This window comes from Haemaphysalis longicornis, unplaced genomic scaffold, assembly GCF_048455015.1.
Source record: "Haemaphysalis longicornis isolate Haplotype H1 unplaced genomic scaffold, Haemaphysalis longicornis Haplotype H1 scaffold_3, whole genome shotgun sequence".
NCBI lineage: Eukaryota > Metazoa > Arthropoda > Arachnida > Ixodida > Ixodidae > Haemaphysalis > Haemaphysalis longicornis.
The window spans coordinates 107,704,810-107,729,999 of NW_027526335.1; the positions used below are offsets into that span (position 1 = coordinate 107,704,810).

At 49.0% G+C, this 25,190-nt stretch overlaps 1 protein-coding gene across 4 annotated transcripts in view; it reads right to left on the reverse strand.

Annotated features, from left to right (window-relative positions):
• Nucleotides 1–647: 647 nt before the first annotated feature.
• Nucleotides 648–25,190, reverse strand: part of LOC144174997 (phospholipid-transporting ATPase ABCA3-like) — a 107,505-nt gene continuing 82,962 nt past the window's right edge. For all 4 annotated transcript variants that reach the window (XM_077704006.1, XM_077704007.1, XM_077704004.1 and 1 more), the window contains 6 exons: nt 16,986–17,337; nt 15,253–15,430; nt 14,123–14,310; nt 12,524–12,697; nt 9,823–10,045; nt 648–1,736 (listed from right to left, as the gene is read on the reverse strand). In XM_077704006.1, the coding sequence (XP_077560132.1) occupies nt 1,494–1,736; nt 9,823–10,045; nt 12,524–12,697; nt 14,123–14,310; nt 15,253–15,430; nt 16,986–17,337 (1,358 nt within the window). In that variant the 3' untranslated portion in view covers nt 648–1,493. The remainder of the gene's footprint in view (nt 1,737–9,822; nt 10,046–12,523; nt 12,698–14,122; nt 14,311–15,252; nt 15,431–16,985; nt 17,338–25,190) is intronic.

Sequence of the window (25,190 nt, forward strand, 5' to 3'; positions counted from 1 at the left end):
CCGTTGTGCTGCCAGGAGGTTAAAACGGTTAGGCCGCCGCCCCAGTGCGAACTGTCCGATGTCCTCAGTGGTCGAGCAGATTGAGTTGGTGTCTTACACAGACAGTAAGATGCGTACGACGCGGGAGGGAAACAGCTCCATGTTTGTCCGCTAGAATAAATACAAATTCCTTCAGTTTCATTGGGCGAAGGGCTAATTGGGCATTCACAAATTACAATAGTGTTAATCGACCAGATTTAGGGGAAATCCCCAAGGTGGAGAAGTTTCTGTGAAGGAAAGTTTGACATCCACCTAAATGCAGCCATACGGCTACAAAGGAAAGCTATACAGCTTTCTCAGAAACTTCGCAGTTTCTGAGAAAGCTGTCAAACTTTCTCTCTCCGCGTCAAACTTTAACTCTCCGCGTCAAACTTTCCTTCACAAATTACAAGTGTTTCGTGCATTTCGGGGACGGCGTCCAACTTCGCAGGTCATCCTTCTTCACAGAGTGGGAGGGCACTTTTTTCTCAAAATTTATTTTCAGAGAGGGGAAAAACCTTGTTACGCACGTGACAGTTTAATAAAAATTTATATCTCTGGGCCCCGCCCGGTCGTCGCTCTCTCCGCGCGTGTACTTGACGCCACCATCAGCGTAGCGTGTACTTGGCTTGGCTTGGGCCTGTCTCTCGCCTTGTACGCACGAAGGATGGTTTGGACGTAGCTATCCCAGGTCGGCGGCTATGTCCGATCGTCCCACTAGGAACCGGCCGATATCCTTTTGCTGGCTTCTGCGCAGCGGAGCGCCTTTAACAGACCGTCGAGCGAATTAGTGATCAAATGGCGCGCAAGGAACTAATTTACGCACAGCACAATGCAGCGGAACACAAAAGTTAACGCGTACACAGCCCTTCGTTTATTGGTATTTATCGAATGCCGTAGTTCACATCGTTAGCATCATTCCGCGAATGCTAAGGACCTGTACGCACTTTTAACACCGTCGACGCAGGGAAGTAACTCATTACAAACAATTAAGTATTGAGTCTAGAAAAAATACAAATTAGGCAAAGTGAAACAATCATGCGAACAAAATACAAGCCTAGGTGCTTCGGGGCAGATAGAAAATGTACGCTCTCAAATGTAAATTAAAAGTTCGTTTGATACAAACGGGAGATACAAAGATTAGACCTTAGTTAAAACGTATAAATTAACGTAAATATGAACATAATACTAAACATGTGATAAATCACAGCAAGCCAGTGTAAAGAAGCGTCTTGGTGGCCAGCCATCTTTACTATATAATGCTAGGTACACTGACGTCTACACTATGCACTATACAATGTACATTTTGCAACATTGCCGCAATGCAGCCACAGTACGCAGTACATACACAGTACCAAAAACAAACCACCTAGTGTAAATAACTAATCAATGTCATTGCCCCGGCCGATCTATTCCCGCACTGTTGACAGCACAGCGCGTGAACACCGGCCAGTGCGTTCCCTCGCCCGCCGCTGCTAGGCGACCTGGACGTTAACGGTGGGCGGCGCGTCCTTCTCGTAGTAGCGGACCTGGTTTTCGCCGAAGTCCACCATCTTCCGCTCTCGCGCAAACCCGATGAACACCTCTCCCAGAGATGTGTCGTTCACCAGGAAGTCCTCGAATTTGACCTCGTTCTGCAGAAGGTGGAGCTTGCGGATTACCTCGCTCCAAATGAGCGGGTAGTCGTCCTTGGGCTTGAGCCGGTACCGCATCTGGTCCTGCGCGGACGCGCGCCGTTATTCTAAGTTGTGATCGAGGAAGGCCGCGGAGACCGGGAATTCAAAACATCAAACGCATATGCATCGCGCAGGGTTTGGTGGTTTGGCTGAGGAATGACTGCGTAGTTATACGCTGAATAATGCGGCAGAATTCTAGCGCTTGTGCCAACGAAAGAAAGACAGGAGGTGACCCCCGTAGCATTCCCTAGCGTCACTAAATAAAGGCTTATAGAGTATCGGCAATCTTTTCTCTCATTGTCATGTGCCGCCAGGATTTTCATGGTCAGTCGGCACCGCGTGATATTTGTTTACATATGGGCGCAGCCATTATGTTTCTGGCACCCTCTCTCTCTCTCTCTCTCTCTCTCTCTCTCTCTCTCTCTCTCTCTCTCTCTCTCTCTCTCTCTCTCTCTCTCTCTCTCTCTCTCTCTCTCTCTCTCTCTCTCTCTCTCTCTGCTGCGCGGACGCTAGAGCGGCCGGTCACACTCTGCCCGTCACAACCGGCGGTGGTTTCGTTGGGAGAGAGAAACAAAATGGCCCCCAGATGCTTCCGGGTGCACGAAGTAACGGTACTCTTAAGCGTAGCTTATTTATTGATGTTAGCAGGCCCGAAGTGAGTATCCCGCATTACTACCGTTCGATCAGATCGGTCTTCAGCAGATGCGCTTCCATTCCGGCTAGTCCGGACGCCACGTTCCGATATTCGGGGTAGTGGCTGCGTTTGGGTTTAGTGCGCTGTAGAGTTCCAAGTACCGGTTGAAGGTGCGCCATCTGCGGGCGGCGCGAGTGTTTGTGTACGAGAGTATTGACTCCTGAATGCAAAAGCGACCCGATTAAACGGGCAGAAGAAAATTACACCGTCTTCCCGTGGGGAACCATGAGGAGGATGCGAAGCATCATAGGGGTTCCGTGTAGGTTCCTTGCGTTGCCGTCATGTTGTTTCATTTATCGGAGCACGAACGGGAACGTAGTGTGAACCCCCATGTAGGGACAGAGAAATGTAGAGAAATGTAGAGACAGCGAAGAGACCGACACCGGCGTTACCTGATCGAACACATCGTGGTTCTCGCCTTTCTTTATTGCGTGCTCACGCTCCTACCCCTCTGCCCGCCCTCTTCGTCCTCTTCTCTGGTTGAGCTGCAAGGCGCGTGGCGCTTCCCGCCACAGCTTTTCCTCGGGAAATTCAACATCCTCCTCTAGAGTTTTCAGTTCCTCGTTTCCGTTGACGTTCAGCTTCGCGTGCCTTCGTTGTATCAATAGATTCTTGACGTAGTTTGAATGATTCAAGGACATAAGGCGCGTTCGTAGCACTTGCTCCTGTCTCTGTTTTGTAGCGCAGTGGGAAGAGCGCCGCGTACCTGTAGTTGCGGCCATGGAGTCATGGGATCGACCGGGCGCCGCTAACTATTTCTTTTTATATAGTGTAGGGGGAGAGGTGCGGATGGACGGACAGACGGACGGAGGACGGACGATGGAGCCGAGAGCAAGAGATGCTTCGCATCTAAAAAAACGAGAGGTGGCAGGGTGGTGTGGTAACGCCTCTACTGAAATAATCGTTTCAAACCTTTATTCAGTATCCGCCTCATCATTCTACGCAATACAGAAACACGTCAACAGGCCGGGACGGGCGAAAAACTAATGATGAACCATTGCTGTGACACGAATTACGTGCATCGCGTCAACATTGTCTATTAGGGGTGAAGCTCCTTAAGTCATGGGTCTGTCCATCCCTTGTGTCTCGTGGTACGTGACCGCCGCATGCTTTCGGAGATGTCGCAAAGTGGGCCGCGTTGCACGCGCAAGAACCGGCTGCAACCGGCAGCGCAAACTCGGCTCCCGGAGCGCGAGCTTGTCTGTGTTCGCCAACGGAGGCGCGAGCGCACGTGCACTGCGAGGGGGAGATTACGCAAGAGATCATGCCACGAACGCAGGCAGTCGTTCTCGGAGATCGAACGAGGCGCAAGGACCTTTGCTCGTTTCCTCTCGTCTTGTTCGGGCACAAGTTCGCCCTAAATAAAAGTTCTTTCTTTACCGTTGTGTCCCATCCTACGCGTGACAAATTGTGGTAGAGGTGCGGGGTAGTCCTCGATGGCGCGGGGTCTTTCACCAGGTCTGGGCCTGGGAGCATTGACTCGGAAAATAAAAGTTGATTTGTACAATGTACGCACACAGTCTTACGTCTTTCTTAATGATGTAATGGGCGAACTTTCACGGGAGAGTTACGGTTACCGATGATCTCCCCCTCTCGAGCTTCGCCCCACTTATCATCATTCATTCCGTGGATATGGCGTGAATTTTTTTCCTTAGTACACTCAAGGCTACAGGCATGTTGAGGAGGGGATTTGGCTGCTTGGTGAGCAGGAGGAGGAGGAGGAAGTGGTTGTTGGGAGTGAGGGAAGGGGAGATAGAGGCCGGTAACTGTCTGGCGTTTCGCCGGTGAGCAGTTCATCAAAAAATGAAAAGCAGCCAAAAAGTACTTAACAGATAAGTGCCAGCTCATGTGAAGCCTAACCATAAAATAATGGCTATCACTGTTCGAAACTGATCATGATCATAAAGAGCGAACGGTCAGTTAGGGGAGCGACGTTATGTTTTGTTAGAAACACAAAACCTGCCCTTCCTGCGCGAGAAAAGCAGAAAAAAAATAGCTGATATTTTGCACACTGCGCTAGAGCAACCTAAACCATACCGAAACACTTAATTTCAGAAAATATGGCTGCTAATATTTTTTAAAAAACATTTCACATAAAAATCACTCGACCTAAAAAAACATGTAAAACTCTGGGAACTCGAAACGGAGGCCGTTAAAGTGGGAACCAGAGACTCTACTACTTCAAAGCCCCAAAGTTCAAATGGCGGGTCCCTTCTTAACAGTATAGGGAAAGGAATGTCGCTAGTGTTGAATCGCGGTATGCATTTTGATTTCTGTTCAATACGGAATGTTCGTGCGTCGTATCTTGTAACGTCCGGAGGAGGAATGACAAATTATGCGATGGCGTTGCGCGATATTTGTTTTATCTCGCGGATAAAAACAGATAATATTCGCAAGAGGGTTAACGAAGTCATTCTAGAGGTGGGAATAATGATGGTAAACTTTCTGAACAAGACAGGCGCCAAGGTACTTGCGAATAAACTGATTGATTGTAGGATTTATAAAGGAGCCATGAAGAGAAAACACAAGTTTGGTTCATCAAAATATTGCCTTGTTAGAATCACACTGGCACCGCGTTTAGCGTAGACTTCGCTCAAATAAGGTACATAATTCGGAAAAAAGGGAATGGCCATGCGACTCACTAGCTCATTTCCCGCAACAGAGCCTACGATGTCATACCAGACTGCTTTGCGATAGGCGGAGGCCGGCAAAAGCAAACGCAAATTCGGTAGAGCTTATAAGCTTGCCCAACGAGCTATTTGCGCATAAATGTAATGCATATCCATTTTACAGCAGTAAGAATGGTGCGGTAAACAGCAAAAGTTACGAAAATACACGTAAACATAGAAGTACCGATGCGCACTGCTGTTGGTACTGGGCGAACTACGCTTGCTTTAGCTGCACACCAGTCCGACGCTTTGAAGTTGTTTTATGCGGCGCTGGCCGATTGGCGTAAGCGACGTTGCCTTACGTGAACCTGTTTGTCAAGCATACCCCCTGTTTCACGAAGCGATTACTTTCTACAGTAACAAAAACAAGCCATATGTAAATACTGTCACAAACAAAGCAACGGTGGAGTGCTGAGTATGCTAGCGCCATCTGGGAGGTCTGACGGCAAGAAAGGGTGCAGAGCCGAATGACGCAGTGGAATTTCTTTTGTATACGCGCCGTTATGGCTTCATTGTAGACGTCACCAAAACACACGATTTAGCGGGAGAATAAAATTTTTAACCTAAATTGGTTAATTTCTCAGTGAATACGGCATCATTTGCTGCCGCGCAAGCCCTGGGGACAATCTGAAACACGAAATCTTTCGAATAAAACAAACTTGCATTTTGTCTTCCTGGCTCCTTTAACGCGTCGACACAATGCGGGCGATGAGGCGCGCCGTAGTGGAGGGCTCCGGATAAATTTTGACCGCCTGGGGATCTTTAACGTGCACCGAATTCTTGTTCACACGGGCGTTTTTGCTTTTAAATGCAGAGCATTTCAGTAACTCACGATGTCACCCGCGTTGACGTCCGTAGTCGTAGTCCGCACCCCTCCCCCTACACTATATAAAAAAAATACTATCCGGCGCCTGGTTTCGATCCCTCGACCCTGCGGGCGGAACGCAATGTACTACATGGTGCTCTACCCACTGCGCCACAAAGCCGACACAGAATGGGAGGCTACGAACGCGCCTTATATCCTTGCCCCTCCCCCTACACTATATAAAAAAAATACTATCCGGCGCCTGGTTTCGATCCCTCGACCCTGCGGGCGGAACGCAATGTACATGGTGCTCTACCCACTGCGCCACAAAGCCGACACAGAATGGGAGGCTACGAACGCGCCTTATATCCTTGACTCATTCAAACTACGTCAAGAAGCTGCTGATACAACGCATTCACTACCACCAACTCCCCAAACACTAAACGTTAACGCAATACACCCACCCCCTATGCGACGCATTTACTCGAGTCCCCCTCGCGGGGAGATGGGCCCAATTTTTTTGCCTCCATCAGACTTGCGAATAAACGCTGGTTAGGGTAAATTAAATGAGGATTGAATTGATTTTACGCTCGCAGCTTAGTGGAAATCGCAGATGTTGAAGTGAACGGCATTGCTTCGCAAAAGTTCAAGTGATCTGACCAATGTTTAGTGGCTCGTATCCAAAATGGAGGCTGAATATGCCAGTTTTGAACGAAACAATTTTAGTAAATTAACGTTAGAGCAGTAGGTCGCAGAAGAGATAATGGGGCCAAGGTAACCTTCCATGCAGTTTGCGGTGTTGATTGCGGTATTGATGATTCACGTGAAATGAACATGCGAGAGGAGGTATTCGAAATTACAGGTACTGATCAGACGTCACAGGTTCAAGAAAAGTGTTAAACAATAGAAAACACCTAAAATGATTGTGAGGCCCGTAAGATATTAGATTCCGTTCACAATTGATTACACCGACCTGAAATAGCAATGATATCTGCCATTTTGTTTGTTGTGGGATTTGGACCATGTGCTGCTAATCGTGCCACTCGTAGTGTTGGTGAACTTTATTTCTAATGCGAAGACACTGAGCACGGCTCATCGAGTTTATAGCACATTAGCTTTGTACTGGACCTGAAGCCCAGTGCAAACTGCCCTCTGGATGCAACGAGGTGACTACGGAAGCCTTTGCTACCATACATCCTGACCGCAACCAACCCAATACTTGAACTACAAGTGCTACTTTCCAGCTTTACGGGCCGCAGCTCATGATAATGGAAGCTCATCAAATCACTGCAGGCTTCAGTTTTATACCTCGGACGAACCGAGTAAGCCCAGCCGACATCTCTACTGTCAAAACCGCGCATGCAGTTTGCCTGGCCAGTTGTTAAAAATGATTTGATTCTTTGCCGACCCTCGCGCAATTATGTGCGTAGGTAATTAACTATGAGACGTTTTGCGATCGACAACGTTTCAAGTATAGCGCCATCGGCCACGCCTATCAGCGGAGACCTAAACGTGGAGCTTTCCGACGGATCCAGCCGATGCTACAACTGTATCGTGAGTACTGCGACATATCACGGTCAGCTCACAGAACCACATGGCTCCTTGGGAATCGATGTAAGAATCAGTTCCATTTAGTTTTGTTTACTGAAACGGCGACGAGCCGGTCCTTATAGCCGGCTACTTTGGCGAGTCATCCTATACACAACCGTGGAGCTGGAGGTCAACTTAGTTTTACTAGGAATGTCTAGGCTTCGCTAAGTTTTGTTGGATTTTGCGATGTTCTTGCTACGCTAGGCTAAGTGCTGATGGATGACGCTAAGTTTACCCGGATTTTACAAAGTTGTCCCAGTGTGTCAGTACACTGACAGCGGATCCAAGGGGGAAACAAGCTAGGTCGACCCCCAGCTTCGCTGTTTCTCCAGCCTTGCAGCATTTGTGCACGCTGCGGTTATTTTGCGTTTTAGTAGCCCAAAAAGGCTATCACCTTTAAAATGGCGTAGTAAGGGGTGGGTACCCGCATGCGCCCCTTGTGCTCACACTCCAGCAGTCACGAAAGCTGGCTTCACTTATAATACCCTATGTGCGATGGTGCACCGTTTGCAGGCGCCGCAGTTTTTTTTTTTTTTTTTTTTGCTAACACCACCGAACCTAGCTGAAGCTTACACAGCTAGGCTGGTAATAAGTTGTGCAAATACATAATCCTTTAAGCATTGCCAAGTACAAAACATCCGCCCGCTTGTAGAAAATGTTTACACTCACACGTGTAAATGGGTAGAAAATACCGGGAACGTTGGAAGTAATTACAACTTTTTTCTTAGTTCAAGGTCTTTTACACTATTTACTTCCTTAGTTGCATGTCTTTCACACCCCTTTTCTTAGTTTCCAACACCCTAATTTACAACCATGTGGCACAAAAGGTGTTGAAATACTGAACACCATTCTTGGTGGATCTTGAAAGAGTGTGGAATAGGTGTTTGGCATTTAATGAAATTTCATGACTTATTGATCATAATAACTAACTCACGATTAAAACGTTTTTGCACAACTGCATGCTTATTTGTATATGCTCACATTAAAATGCATAATTCCGAAATTAGTGCTAAATTGTGTGATTTTTGCAACAATCCCTCCGACTCTATCGGAGGTTTTCCTCTGCCGCGTATAAAAGCAAGAAGGGCGGATGTATTTCTACGTAAGCATGCACTCGCTCTCCCCGTGCATCCCGTTGATTTTCTTCCTCAGTTCATTTCTGGGGCGGTATTCCCGTGTTTTGTCCCTTTTGTGTCCCTTTCAAAGTGTCCCTTTTGAGCGAGCCCTGATTGGCTAAAAGCGAACACCCGGATGTGACGCCATGCAAGCACGGCGGAGCTATGAGCCGTGGCTACTCGGAGCAGACGATTTGGAGCAGACGATTTTTCGTCGCAGTTCGCTCGCGGAACAATAAACACATAAAAGATACTCTGATACGGTTTCACTTCTTTAAAATGCGTTTGCAAGAACAGTTACGCTATTTGAATAAAAGGACCACTGCTTAACCGGAAGTACGCCACGATGAAAGGGACGCAAAAGGGACGTTTTCGAAAGGGACAGTTACGAGAATACCGCCCCTGGTCTAAGTGTTACTTGTGCGTGTTTAGTGGGTCCTCTGTCATGCTACGCGCTCAGCCAGTCCACATTGTCACGCGTAGCTGCGCTGCCCACACCCTTATTTTAGGGTGTTAAGCAGTTTCACGCCTTTATTGCAGGATGTTTGCCAGCACACCCTTTTTTATCCACGCAACCTCTTTTAGCCAAAACTCCTTTTAAAGGTGCGGCCCATGGGCAAGATTTTTGCTCCCTTTTCGGCCAAGAGGCTATAAAATATTTAGTGTGCATAGCTCTCGCGCGCCGCATGGTGGTGCGCAGTTCTCCTCGCTTTTTATCTCTTGTTTATATATTTTCTATCGTAAAAAAGAACTCTAACGTGTATTAATTAAAAGAAGATTGTTTCTACAAGTTATGTTTGACACCTTGACTCAAACACACCAGGTATTTCTTCGGCACGGCATAAAGTAAAAACGTATGACCCATGCCAGTCGTTTCAGTAGTTAAGAACGGTGACTTAGCAGGATTGTGGTACGAGTTAGTTGTTTCATGTTTATAAAAAATTATTACAGCGTGAACAAACGGGATGGGAGAATAGCAAATCGTAGGACTGAAACGGCGATGACTACTAACGGGTTTGCCTATGTACACTTCTTGTTGAAGAATTCTGTCAACTTTTGGCCCTCCAAATGAATCTTGACAGACAGACAGACAAACAGACAGACAGACAGACAGACAGACAGACAGACATACAGACAGACACACAGACAGACACACAGACAGACACACAGACAGACAGACAGACAGACAGACACACAGACAGACACACAGACCAAAATTTTCGCCTTTAGGTAGCAGAAGAACAAACGCGCGCACCTCCCGCTTCTCGGCGATGACGGAGTTCGGGAACTCTCGCTTGATGCCCCGGTTGATGTCCTTGATGGAGCCCTCCTGCGTGCTCTGCACCAAGGTTAGCTTGACGATGATGGTGCAGCCCTGGGTGGCCGACTGCTTTAGGGCCACCGTGTCGCCCACGCGCGTGAAGTCGCCGCCCGACAGGATGCCCACGCGCGTACACAGCTGGTCGCACTCGCGCATGCTGCAGCAGTGAGGCACATTGTAGGCACGCGCAGTTACAGACAGCCGGGCAGTGCGGGCAGCGAGCGATGGTGCGATATTGAAAACAGTCTACGCAAAATCACTTTTAACGGGAGCAGTACTGTACTTTGCGGGCCGTAGCATGAGATATATTCTTCGAACATCCCGTGTTGAAGCTCAAAAACAGTACCTCAGCCCTCGACGCTGCATTGAACAACAGGGCGCATGTGCGCGTTCCCGCTGAAGCAGTCCGTCTCGTGAAGGATAATCTACATCCGGGACGTTGTGCCGAGGAAAAGCTAATTCAGTGGTGATTAGACGTTAATTTAGGGTAGTTGAAAGTGACGTCTATCGGGGTATCACGTCATTATAGCGGTTAGGCGCCAGGAACACTCCACACGGTAAACAAAAATGCAGCAATTGCGTGATCGCCGATGCCTATAGCCAAGAGAAGGAGACGAGTATGAGATGGTAGTGTCTAAACCTGACAAATTTTTAATCTCAGTTGATTAAAATGATGTTCGAGTCTGTAATAAAACAATTATGGTTGAATTAGGCCAAATGTTACAACACAGTAACGTTTCACGTGCCAAAATAATTGCCTAACAATTATTCGTATAGTTTTTAGAAGCGGCTCGTGATAACGGAAAGGCGAGTGACGCTTTTTTTGATAAAACATTGGATTGTGCAGACCAGTGAGGCATCGTTAAATGGTCCCTAATTGGTGACACCTTGGTGGTGTTAGGTCGGTTATTAATGAGAAAGCACTAGATGACCCAGTATAGATCAAAAGGGAGGCATTGTGTGCGCCCTAACCAAAAGAGGGCGGGGAAGATGGCCGACGGCGCAAACAGAATCGAAGTGAAGTAATCGAGGTGAACAGGAAATTGATTTGGCTGGGGACGGGAATCGAACCCAGGTCCACCTGGAATGCCAAAACAGCGCGCATCGCCAACGCCACTTGGGCTCGGTGGCTCCAACTGACCAAAGGCGGACGTAGGGAATGAAATGTGGCCTTCCGCATATAAACACCTTAACCAAAACGTTCTGGTGCTCACATGAGTAATTTGTGCATGACAACTTCAGAAGTAGCAATCTCACAGGGGTAACTGGCCAAGGCTTTCAGCCAGAGTAACCGAGAGGAACAAAGAGAAGCAAAAGGGTAAGTATGACGATGCTTATGAAGCGAGTGCGTTAGAGACTCACTAGTCACCCTACTAGACACGTGTCAGACCAGCTAATGGGGGTAGGTGCCGCAACAGTAGGAGTCAGGTCACGGGTGAACATACAACTAACGCGTTTCCAAACACAGCACGTCGCAATCGATGGGCTGATTCACAGAAGAAGCGTTCGAGCAACGGCGACAAATTCACCTGCGTGCTGAAGAGGCGGCACAGCCACGCTGCGGAAGTCGTCACGTAGACCAAACCGCGAGTTAAGCCGTAGACTGCCAAGGTGGGCGAATGGTACAACTACGCAGAACTCCGCATGGTGGTGTTGTTAAACGGCGTCCTGACTTTTCGTGTCTACCTGGCACCCAAGGTTCGGCAGAATGTCACCACTTTGTTCGACCTCCGGAGCATTCCAGAAAGCCCACACTGAGCAGAATACTGAGGACTGGGAATTCTTACTAGAACACCATAGGTTCCTTGAAGAACTCTAAAACGACTTACTGGATCTCCTCCCGCCATACGAAGCAGTCATGGCTTCGTGAGGCACTTGAATCAATCCTCTCGTCCAAAACGACAACCGATTTGAGCCACATGTAGAGTAAGTGTGTAACTACTTTACGGACCGCAAGGCATAATCTTGGACATAGATACGACGCACCCGCCACCAATTCCACCCTAGCCCAGCCCATACGTCGCTATTGTAGGTCACCGTGGCTCTACCTGACCAAAATGGGTCTAATTAGGACTTGCAACCTTGCAATAAGAAACTTGTCTTAGAGACATATAAAGACATTGTTACCTGCGCAATTTGAGCCTGTCATCGCTCAAGTAACAATGGAACGAGTACCCAAGTACGTTTCCTTTACAGGCGTTTCCACAATCCTCCCTCTCCTTCGTGTGCAGCAGCAGATTCATCCTGCCGCAATCTCTGAAACCTGCAGTCGCACGGCACTGTCCCAACAGGGCAAACAAACAAGCCCCGACGCGATTCCATAAACAACATGGCGGCGCGCACGGCACCGCATGCGGAACCGGCATATTCGTTCGATAACCGAACACTAATGCTTCCGCGTGGCCCCATCATAACTAGTAATTAGGTGCCTCCAAATTTGTTCGTCCCATTTTGGTGCACTAACTTCCCTTGCTGGCCTGTTCTATAGGCGTCGAAGTGCATGGTTAATACGGCAATGAATGCTTAGCCTGTCGCCCACTGCAGTCAACTGCAGTTAACAAACTTGCAGCTGACTTCGTAGCACTCATCGGAGGAACTAAAGCTTTCCCTAGCACACCTCTTGACTACAACTGACCAGTGGGACGTGAAGAGGACGGCCATCCCGCAGGCGCGCTGAATGCGCGTGATGGCGCGGAAAAGCCGCCCCCGAGAGATGGGGTCCACGCCCGAGGTGCACTCGTCCAGGACCACAAGCGCGGGGTCGCCCACCAGGCTCATGGCCAGGGCCAACTTGCGCCGGGACCCCGAACTGGGCAAAAGAAGCAATGAAAAAAATTCCCCCGCATTTCCCCGAGGGGGAGAATGTGAAAGTGCGAATGCACGGTTGTCGGCCCGCTTGCGGCGCTTGCGCTCGGCCCCCGCAGCCCACCGCCTCGCCGCCTTCTCTTCCGTCTCTTCCATCGGGTTTGTAGTATCACGTGTACACCACGCAGTTATCAAGCCGCTATAACGCCGCTGAGTCGCCAACGCACGCCGCTGACGACGTAGTTTGAATGCGTTAAAGATATAAGGCGCGTTACTCACACTGATATCAGCGTGGCTTCCGTGGCTTAGTCGGTAGCGCGTCGCGCTGCGGCCGCAAAGTCCTCGGATCGAAACCTGGCGCCGGATGCTGTTTCTTTTTTAAATGTAGAGGAGCACTGCGGACGCCGCCGACGCCGCCGCCGCCGCCGCCGCCGCCGGCGGTGGATGGTTTGGGGTCGCTTATAAAGAGCATTCGCTCTTAAAAAATTGGCTGGTGATTACGATACTCCCTAGTGCGATATTTGGGCACAGCAGCAGTGCGCCGCTGCGGCAGCACTCACTCGTGGGTGCTCTCGACGGCAGCGATGATAAGTCTCTACGGCGGCGGCGCGAAGTACGTCTCAGGAAGGGCCCGCGAACGGCGTTTTAAGCGAACGCTTAAACGAACGCCAAGCGTCGCGCCCTCGAGCGCCTCATGCGGGCACAGCATACTGCATTGCCTGCACCCACCCCTCCCCACCGCACACTTTCGGAGAGCGCTGGCTCGCGCAGCCGCCACAGCGAACCCGTTTATTTGCTTTCTTTCATCGTCCACTTTTTTTCTTTCACTCGTCGGTCTTGCCATCGTTCACTCGGTTACGACGGCGACGCGGCTCAGCCCAGAGACAGCCGCCAAAAAGCTGCGCCCTAAAATTACGAGATCTTTATGGCAGGCGCGACGGCCTTCACTCATGCCCTGCAAAAGACAGCTGCTCGCTATAGGAGCAAAAGCAAGCCCGTACTTGAGTAAACACTAGTGTCACGCAGTGCCAAGACAGCTTAATTTTTTCCCGTTTTTTTTCGAACATTACAGCCCGCCTCCATCCCCCTCCCTCCAAGAAAACACTGAACAACAATCTATTAAAAGCGACAGCGCCACTTTAAGCCGGACTTACACTCCAAGTGGCCTTAATGTTCTTGTCTTTCCCATATGGCTATAGATATTGTTGCGGTGTTTTTTTCGATGTTATGCCACCACATAGCAAAGCCTGAAACGTTATACCCAGCTATCTTAAAAAGTAAGAAACTTATGTCCACATCTGTCTGTGTCCTCACGGTAGTTCTGTTTTGCCACTAGCGTATAAGCAACTGCCCCGCTGCAGTCTATTATCGCCGACAAGGCAGCCCGGCCGCTTGGTTGCCAAGAGACCGTAACAAACGTACTACTGACCCGTAGTCGGCGGTGACGTGCTTGGAGTACCGTTGCAGGCCGACCTGGTGCAGGATGTAGTGGATCTCCTTGTTCATGGCGTCTGGAGTGAGGCCCCGAAGCCTCGCCATCAGCGCCAGCATCTCGCGGCCGGTCAGCTTCAAGATGATCGGGTCTTCTTCGGGGCAGTAGCCCACCCTCTTCAGGTACTGCGCACGCAGGAAAGCCGACGGTGGGGGAGGAGCAGCACCGCGAAGTCGCCTTGTTACAGCGGAAGCTTAGCTAGAGTGCCACATGTTTGTCATTGGAAGTGGTCGTTTTGGCCGCACAAAATATGGTGCATCTGGCAGTGCTCTCACGGTGAAGAGAGATCCGATTCTAAATTCAGTTCCGAAGTTTAAAGCCTCGCGCACTGAATGGCTACGGGGTGAATTAAATCGTCCGGGGTCTTTCATTCGTAAAATATCTATCGCTCCACCAGGTTAGTCACACCGTACTAATTGTTTCTGGTGATAGCAGGGATCGTAGTGCGTTAGTCATTCTGCGACGAAGGGAGTAAAGAACCTACACGATGAGTGAAAATGATACCATCCTATAGAAAAAATCAAGGGCTGTATCTTATTCCGTAGGTATTGGCAGCAACACAAAACAATTACAGTGCTTCATTCTTCAGTACTTCGAAATCACACTTCTCCTTACTTTCGCCCCATCCGCAGGAAGCTGCATGACCCCCACTGCCTCCTATGTGCGTGGAAACACCTTATCGCTTCACCCCTGCATATTAGTGAGGAAGGTGGCCATCCTCAGGTTAGTGAGGCGGAAGATTCCAATGAACTGTGGCCTAGGTATGCATGAGGAACTATTTATTCTTGGAGCCAGGGGCACGTCATGTTCCAAGAAGAAATCATCCCCCTTTTCAAGAACGCATATGCAAGTGCATAAGCGAAGTTTTGTGCGGAAGCATAACTTCCGGACACTCGCGAACGCCTCGTAACTTTAACCGCTGCCCGTTAGTCTGAAAGAAAAGTTACCAGAATGGTATTGCGGTACTGGTGCTTCGACCGTACGTCGGGACAATACCGCTACAGCCATGCGTGAATGACATTCCGCAGAACCAGTGGACGTTCCTCGCCTAACGAGCGCGCACGAACCTGCTTGGGGTTCCTGCGGATGCCCCACCCTTCGATGTAGGCGTTTCCGCGGCCCAGCTCCCGATCCCCGGCCAGGATGGCCAGCACCGTGCTGCGGCCGGACTGCTGCAGGCCCAGCACCCCAAATATCTCTCCCGGCTGCACCGTGAAGCTCAGCTGGCCGATCACCGACACGTCTCTGCGCATGGAACGGGGCAGACAAATGCACAGCAACGTGAACACTTGTGCGAGTTTGTGATGCATGTTGAACCACAGCGCAAACGACAAGACAAAGGATGATAGCAATGTCCCCTTGCTATTGTCCTTTGTCGTGTCGTTTGCGCTCTGGTTCAACAGACAAATGCAACTTCACTAGTAGGGGCTCTCCGATGAGACCAATGCTCCGGTGGTGTTGCACATCGATCATTGATTTGTCCGGTTCGGCCAACTGTACCCAAGATCACTGCAGCGTTCTAGGCAGCCAAGGAGCAAAGCTAGCGGACTTCCCAAAAAATTTAAAGACTGCGTGATGTTTGCATATGCACCTTCAGTGTTTGCGGGTAAATTTCGATCAACTTGCACCTGCTGAACCAGTTCAGGGCCGTTGCCACCGTCCCGCAAAACAAGCTGCGCACTTCTAATCTGGCTATACATTTCTTCTGCTTGGAGTGCAGGCAGCGGCACACTGAAAGGTAGGAGTCCGAAGCCAATCATATTATTATTCCTCTTTTCAACATTTCCAAGAGGTCAAACTCGGCCTTCCAGCATGAGTATATGTTAACTCTCTACCTGAGGCCAGCAGGCCTGCACAACTTGTGCACTGAACAGCAATTGAAACACTAAATCACATTTGTGAATTCGGTGTGGCGCGCTACCTATTGCCATGGCCTAGAAACATTTGAAAATCGCGGCACGAGTGCTACACGCCTAAAAACAAGAGACAATACCTTTGGCGTTGTAAAAAGAAGCTTTGTGCTATTTTAGGGCCCCTTCAGTTAAAATCGGGCTCTTTGCTGCCTCTAAACAACAACAGCGAGGTTTCTCTGGTATAAAACAACTGGTTCCCCTTTCTAATTAAGTGCTACGCCGTGACTGTCTATGTCCTACATTTACGCCATTTATAGCACTTCTATTTTTAGGTTGGCAATCTCTTAGAGTTCCTAGCGTTTAGCCACTATCTCATCCAAACTGCTGGCGCTCGATGTTCACCGGGGAAGATGATAAGCCACTACGTGAGAAGTCTAACAAAGCCAGGGGTGTCACTGCACATAGGACAATGTGTCTGACAGCTAGTCCTTTCCGGATGACGCATACAACACGGCAAGCAGGGCGCACCAAACACCGAAAGGACAAAAAAATCAATGTCGAGAACAATGGTGAGGACACAAAGGTTACAAATTGTGATTTATTTATTTATTTATTTATTTATTTATTTATTTATTTATTTATTTATTTATTTATTTATTTATTGTAGGCTATAACACGCCGACGCAACGCAGGCGATAAGGAGCGCCCTTGTGGAAGCCTTCCGGATTAATGTTAACCACCTGGGGATTTTTAACGTGCGCCGAAATCTCGCACACACGGGCGTGTTTGCTTTTCGCCTACAAATTGTTCTTGTGCAGTTTGACAACATAGCTAAACTGTGTCGCGAAGTCACCCTAAATAAAACCTTTTCGCAGCTGACTGGCCCAATAACGACGCGGAGGGAAATGTTGCAATTTCTCTCTTTTTGGACATGCGTGGCGCCTCACTTGTACGTCTTGCCCAGCTTGTGGACGAGCAGTCCGAGCAAGCCCTCCTCTTCGCCGTACTTCATGGCGTCCACCAGGGCCTCGACGCGCTCCCGCTCCTCCAGGATGGTCGGGTCGATGTGCTTGAGCTGCAGCTTCTTGGCGCGCAGCTCATCGCGCGACAAGAGCTCGTTGGAGCGGGTGCGGGACTGCATCTTGGCGTCGAGGAACATGCAGGCGACGAGCAGGACCAGGCCGGTGATGAACATGACGAACAGGTCGGTGCGGAACTCGCTCACATCCTCGCTCGTCTGCTCCGGGCTCACGTCGCAGTCGCCGTCGCTGCTGCGGATGTCCTCTAGGTTGCAAGAGCCTGCACAGGAAGCGCGCCAGAACCAGTTTGGGTTCGAATTCCGTCCGTTAAGGGGCCACGATGACAAATACAACTTTGTTCTCTTTCAAAGAACTGCCTTTCGGAACTCACTCACCACCATTCCACGGGAGACGTTTCTTTTACTGAAAAACGCTGTAAAGAAGCTCCGAATTTCAAGTGACAGTGACGTAATACGGTGAGGAGTCAGTTTTAACTGCACGCTAGCATTCAAGTGATGAACTGTAAAACAGGGATACCACGGGCCAATTGGTACATAATGCTTAAAGAGAAAAACAGCGCTAAAGACTAGACAAAGGGACCGGCACGGGGACAGACCGAGGAGCCAACATTTCCGCGTCCGACTAGTAGCCCAAGAAGGGCTATCGTTTTTAAATTTAGCAAGGCCGATTTGGAATCAGTTATGATGTTTAGATGGGCTATGGCTAGAGCGATTGTCATGTCCTCTGTCCCTGTCTTGATATGGTGCGGCATCTTTGTATACAACAGGGGACGCCGGCGGGCGTTGTTTGGCAAAGGCCTGTGTTCTTGCCTCGCGGTGTTCCCAATTGTGTATGGGGTGCACTGGCCTAGGCGTCGGAAAGCGTGTGCCTCTGACGCACGTGAACAGTGATCGCTTTCACCCAGCCGATCTGCTCTGCTGATGACTGTACACAGTCGGCGCTCCCGCTGCACAATCGGCCACACGGTCGAGCGCTGCCAGTTCTAAATTGCTGCTTTTTCGGTGGCTCATGGGTGTACAATTGGCACTTTCTCCTGCAGGTTTTCCCCTGTGTACGTGTCCTCATGGTTCGGCGTCCAGTCGATACGGACTTGTATACCCTGTAGTCTGAGGAGTTCCTTTTGCAGCAGAATAGAATTCACTTTTGGGTTGGGGTATACTTTCGGAGCTCTTATAGAGCATCAAACTAATCCGTTAGGTTACGCACGTACATAGGGGGCCGGTAGTTAATATTATGGCTGCGCTCCAATTCGCGTACAGCTTGGTAGACAGCTTACGAAGCAGTCTAATTAGACGTTTAAAGGAACAAGAATTGGAACGGCGCAGCGGTCACGAAGGCAACACCAATGGAGACGACAACCTCGTAGCAGACATGCTGAGTAATGCAAGCCACAGGTTTCGTAAACAACATTACGTTATTATGCAAACAATACGTGATTTAAAAATCAAACAAGCTCATATTTACCACTAGTAAATTGTACTAAATATTCCAAAAAAGAATAAGCTAGTTTGTAGCAACATTAATAAGCAAAAAGGAAGCGCTGGCGTCACTTGTTAGTTTAGACACGAAGGTAGCGTGTATCGTTGCTAACTTTGATGCTGCCTCCGCGAATGAGTCTTCGTTGATGGTTTTGTTCGAATTGGCACGGGCCTTAACATGGCGTACTGTAGGGGACGACGGCAACGAAACCATCTAACGGGTAAATTAGAACGTACCCTGTAATGTAGATGACCGAGGGCGTTATTTATAGCGTCCTCACTCATCTAGGGTAAAGCCGCCGGAAAAGGTGAGATGGACACCACGTGTGACGAAGTTACGGACAAATTTTTTTTCTGGAACAAGGCGAACATGCATTCATGAGAAAAAAAAAGATTCGATGCATGCTTACTGCATTAGGGCGTATCCCTCAGCCATGGAATCTCAGGTTAAGCCCGGAAGTATGTTCACGTATATTCATCTGCAACTCGGGTGAACTATGCGAAAAAGCATCAAACAACGACAATTTTGTTACATTTGTTCGTTTTTTTTTTTTGGCCTAGATCCTCCGAGTGGAAAGGAGGGATTTTCGGATGGGTTATTTGATTGCGTCAACTGTCGATGATGCTTAAACAGTGTTTGGTTACGTCCAAAATGGCGTAAGTACAACTGTGTGCCCCCGTTTTGTTCAGGCAGCGCTACGAAGATGCAGGTTGAATTAACCCCGCAGGAAGTATATATACCACCGCGTTTACCATGCTCTTGATCTTCACTTCTTTCACTGCTTTCTTTTCGTCTCTCTATACATATTCTTGTGTTGCTGCCATTTCATCATGAACCTGCATCACTCCTGCGCCTGTACCACCAACCATCACCTACTGTGTAATTTTTGTACTTGCCCTCCCCTTATGTAATACAACGCAAGAGGTCCTTAAAGGTGCAATAACTGATGATGGATAGTTAAAGCAAAGCTTTGCCATGCCTCACTGATGGCGACCGTCGGGTCACCAAAAAGCGCAGCAGGAAAGAAAATTTTACATAAGGAGTTTCACAAAACGGTGTCAATAAGCGAAGGCACATCAATCGCCTTAAGAAAAAAAACGCGTCCCTTGGTCGCAATCGAACGTGGCTTCATCGCGTTATGAACCAGATGTCTATCCGCTTCCGCCATTGGAGCTTTTTCTTTACTGCCTTACTTTGACAATACAAACTCCCTCAACAAAACACTACATTGAGAGAACTGCCAGCCAAGACTTGGGTAGCAGAAAGCCGACTAAAACTGTTGCATGCTTGTTAATATTTCCATTACAGGCAACCATTCTGGAGGCTCAGGCTCAGCCCTCCATACTTCAGTAATCAACTGAATGGTCTCGCAAAAATACCTTTAGAGCGTTTGGCATCAACATCCCTTTAGCGTATGGCCATACGCGACTTCCAAATGCCGTGCAGGGCGAGAACCATGACGAGGTCGTACGGTACACCGTCATCACTTTCGATGGGCAAGAAACGGATTCCGTGCGCGTCTAGAGGGAAATCTATCTTTAATGTGCACTGAAGCACGTCCCAGAAAAAGACCCCATCCCAATACTGAAAACGCATGTTCGCTCTACTCGGGTAACACTGAACGCCTCATAGGAGGCAAAGACCCTTCTCTATCTGCCACCTCTTTACGGGTGGCACGCCAGCGTGAAGTTTCAAGAAAAATGTCTTCATTCATGGCGGTACCGGCATTCTTTTGACACGCTTGCGCACATCCTGGCCTGGCCCTCCTCCATTGGTGCACAGTCGAAGAAGTTTGTATTTTCTGCAAAGCTTTCTTGGTCTGACTGATAGCGACCGTCTCGTGACGTTGATTATGGTTGGGTTTTTTATGGCGCAAGGCCGGCTAAGGGCAAAGAGTGCCAGAGAAAAGGTTATTTAATGAAGTGACGTGGTTACCACAAAAAAAGGAAGGTAAAAAAAACGTGTCAACCGAACATAGTAAAATCAGTTAAAGATAATGGTGATGGCTGGTGTATAGGGCCAGATTTGATTATGCGTGATAGCAAATGAGGTTTAAAAACTTAACCTCTGACAACTACTCAAACACACTTTTCACAGAAACACTGGCCTCGTCACCTAGAAACAGCGATGGATGTAGTGGGATACGTTGTCTGTTGAGTTCTCTGAAGTGTTTGTGTCGGGTTGTGTGAAGTGCCTTACATTGTATAAGGATGTCGATCACGGATAGGGCCTCTCCGCACCTGCTGCACAGAGGTCTTGGAGACCCCGTGAGAAGGTGCGAGTGCGTTGCATGAGTGTGCCCTATCCGTAATCTAGCCAAGGCGACTTCAGTGTATCTATTACGTGTGTCGGAGGTGTACGGTCCTAAGTGTGGTTTTATTACGTGTAACTTGTCTGTTTGTTCGCTCCAGTGTGTTTGCCATGTTTTGCGAAGTTGTCTGATGTGTGGCTTCACGTCGGTGTAGGGTAATGTGGTTATGTCTACTGCATTCGAGAGTGTAGCAGCAGCGGCCATTCGATCCGCTGCTTCGTTCCCGGCTATACCACAGTGGCCAGGGACCCAGCAAAGTACGAGTTCACATTTGTGGACATACACCGACATAATACCTTTGATGATAAGATTTACAACGTCATTTTTTGAAGACTTTGTTGATGACAATGCCCGCTCAACACTGAGGGAATCTGTATAGATAATGGATCGTGGGGTGTGGTTTTGGAGTATATGATTAACAACAAGAAGTACACCATAAGCCTCTGCCGCAAAGATACTAGTATGACTATTCAGAGTTCTGGTGATGACATCAAGGCCGGGCCCATGCGCCGCGCAGGACACAGAGGTGGAAGTCTTAGAGGCATCCGTATAAAATTCAAAATAATGATACTTCTCCTGCAGATACAAGAAGTGCTGCTGAATTGCACATGTGGGAGCTCGGTTTTTACCTATATGTGTGAAAGATGTGTCGCATGACACAGGGCGGAGATGCCATGGTGCTATGAAATCTGTTACAGAACTTTGGATGGTGTCTAAAAAGGAGACAGCAAGCTCTGACGCTTCCTCTCTAACTCTGTAAGAGAAGGGCGCAGAGAACGATGGTCGCTTTAAAAGGAGTTCAGTCATGGAGGTATCACGAAAAACTGATTTAAAAGGATGGTGAGGCATGGATGAAATTTTAAAAGCATAGAGGAGGTCTGTGTATGCTCGCTGACGTTGTAGGTTCCATTTGTTGCACTCTACATACAGGCTTTCGACTGGACTAGTTCGGAAGGCACCACACGACAAGCGGAGCCCTAGATGAAGCACAGGGTCCAGCAATCTGAGGGATGTTTTAGTGGCTGACCCATAGACAACGCTACCATAGTCCAGTCGTGAACCTATTAGGCTGGTAAAAACACGTAAAAGAAGTTGTTTGTCAGCACCAAAAGAGATGTGCGACAGAACCTTCAGGATATTCATTGTTTTTAAGCATTTATGTTTTAGTTGTTTTATGTGTGGGATGAATGTGAGCTTTTCGTCAAAGATTATACCTAAAACTTGTGTTCCTTTTTTACAGGAATAGAGACAACGTGGAGTCGAATGTCTGGATCCGGCCGAATGCCACGCCTCTTGGAAAATAGAACACAAGTGCACTTTCCTGGATTAAATTTAAAACCGTTGCTATCTGCCCAGCCGGCTAGCTTGTACTAGCTAGCCAAGCTGCACTTGGCGCTCGCAGATAGACAAGTTACACGATTTGAAGGAGAGTTGAACATCGTCTGCATAGATTGAACAGGAGATCGATGGTGGCAGTGCCTTCTGAAGAGAATTCATTTTTACAATAAACAAAGTGCAACTCAGAACACCACCTTGCGGCACGCCGTTTTCCTGCACATGAACCCTAGAGAGTGCAGCTCCAACTCGCATGCGAAACGTTCTTTCAGACGGGTAACTAACAAGCGTATTCATCATGTTACCCGACATGCCAAAGGACTTCAAATCGCTGAGGATGCCGTACCGCCAAGCAGTGTCGTACGCCTTTTCAAGATCAAAGAATACTGTCATACAGTACTGCTTATGGATGAAAGCATCTTTAATATATGACTCTAACGCAACGAGTTGATCGTTCGTAGATCGCCCCGCCCTAAAGCCCGCCTGGCAGCTCTCAAGAAGACCGTTGTACTCTAAGAAGTACACGAGTCTCCTGTTTATCATCTTTTCGAAGAGCTTACACAGACAGCTTGTCAGGGCAATGGGAGGATAATTGGCGGGAGAGGAAGGGTCCTTCCCTTCCTTTAGGAAAGCCACAACTATGGCCTCCCTCCAAGAACGTGGAATGTGCCCCGAAAGCCATATTTTATTGTATAGGTGTATAAGTGTTTCAACAGTGTCTGGGTGTAGGTGCTGTATCATGGTGTATGTAATCTTATCTGCGCCTGGAGCTGAAGGTTTGCACGTGCTCAGGGCAGCCCTCAACTCATAGAGAGTGAATTCACAGTTATAAGAAGTTTTTGATTTGTCTTTGTCGTGTAAGGGCTTTTTTTCTGCAGATGTTTTGTGTTTTATGAAAGTGTTTGTGTAGTGTGCTGAACTAGACACGTGTTCGAAGTGTTGTGCAAGTGTGTTAGCCTGGTCTTCCAGTGTGTCCCCTGTTGTGCTAACCAAGGGCAGGCTGTGTGTCTGTTGTCCTTTGAGCTTGCGTATACGTGTCCAGACTGTGTGTGTCCATGTATGAATTAATGGATGTCAAGAAGGTGTGCCAACTCTCTCGTTTTGCCTAACGGCGCACACTTTTTCCAAACGCCTTGGCCCGTTCGAACAAAATAAGGTTACCCGACGTGGGGTACCGACGAAGGATACCCCACGCCTTGTTCTGGGCCTCTCGCGCCCGCCTACAGTCCTCATTCCACCACAGCCTCCTCTGGTTGCGCGGGGCACCAGAGGCGTGGGGAATGGACTTTTCGGCGGCGTCGAGGATGTGCGCCGTGAGGAGTTGGGTGGCTTCTTCAACGTGTAGGTGTCCTATGGATGTGTGGTGTAGTTTCGATGTCTCTGTAAATGTGTTCCAGTTGGCTCGTGCTTCATTGAACCTATTATGGGAAGATGAACTGCTTGGGCCTTTACCTATATATGTTAGTGAAGTGGGGAAGTGGTCACTGCCATATGGGTCAGTGCCCACTCCCCACTCAAGACATGGAAGGAGAATTGCCGAACCAATAGCCAAGTGAAGATTTGAGTATGTATTGTGTCCTATGTTATGGTATGTAGGCTGTTTCTTGTTGAAAAGGCATGCTCCAGAGGATGTTAAAAACTTCTCTATCAGGCGACCTCGGGCATCCGTGCGAGAAGAGCCCCAAAGAGAATTGTGTGCATTGAAGTCGCCTGTTAAGATGTACGGTTCAGGAAGCTGGTCGACCAGCACCTCAAAGTCAGAGCTCAGAAGTGCAAGATCAGGAGATATGTAGATGGAGCATACCGTTATCAACCTATTAAAAATTATTGTGCGGACGGCTACAGCCTTAAGGACGGTGTTCAAGGTGACAGGGTGGCATGCTAAGGATTTGCGGGCGATTATGGCCACACCGCCAGAAGAGTGTGTGCAGCCATCCCTGTCTTTCCTGTATACCAGGAAGCTATTCAAGAAATTGGTGTGTTTGGAATTCAGATGTGTTTCCTGGACACACATTAAACTTGGCTGGTTGGCATGCAGAATCTCTGCAGTTCCATTGAACTATGTTTTCTCTTCCCATTATGATGTGTTATAGCTACTGGAGAGTGATTATTTATGTAGGGTCTTTCGGGGCTTGGACTCCTGGAAGGGGTTTTCTGGCCTTCTCTACTGACCTGGACGTCGCAGCCCGTTCCTTCCGCTGCGATGAAAGGCGGAAGGGCTCGACGTCCATGTCGTCATCTGATGGCAAGGGGGTGCCCAGCGGACTGGGCCCCCTTGACGTGGTACCCTTTCGGGCGTTCTTTGCCTGCGCTGCCAGTGCCGAAGGCGTGGGGAGCACGACAGAGGGCACAGGCAGTGAGGCGGGGGAGGGGGTCGCTGCGACTGAATCCATCTCCTCCGTGCCCTCGCGTGTGCTTTGGGCCGGTGGGGAGGAAGCAGTGGATGCGGCGGCATCCCCAACAGACGTTGCTGCCACCACAGCCGCTGCTGGGTGAGCGAGCGGTGCAGAGGCTGGTTGGGCTGCCTGGGGCAACCCTGGGAGGGCGGGGGCGGGACCAAGTCCGACTCGCGGTACTGGGTCCCCGCCGAAACCAGACGCCGCTCCGCCCCCTACCAAGCCGCGTCGGCGTACCTCCCCAGGGGGAAAGAGGCGAACCTCTTCCGCGCCTCTGGGAAGGTAATGTTTTCTGTCACTTTTAGATTGATTATTTTCTTTTCCACTTGGAATCTCTCGCACCTCCTGGAGTAGGCCGCATGAGGGCCCCTGCAGTTTGCACATGTGAGGTTGTCAGAATTGCAATTGTCAGTGGGGTGGTCCTGCGCTGCACATTTCGCACAGGTTGTTTTGCCCCGGCAAGAGGTTGTGCTGTGCCCGAACCGCTGGCACTTGAAGCAGCGGCGCGGGTTCGGTATGTACGGGCGAATAGATCATCGGGTGTAGCCTGCATTTATATATTGCGGAAGTGTCGATCGGTCGAAGGTCAGT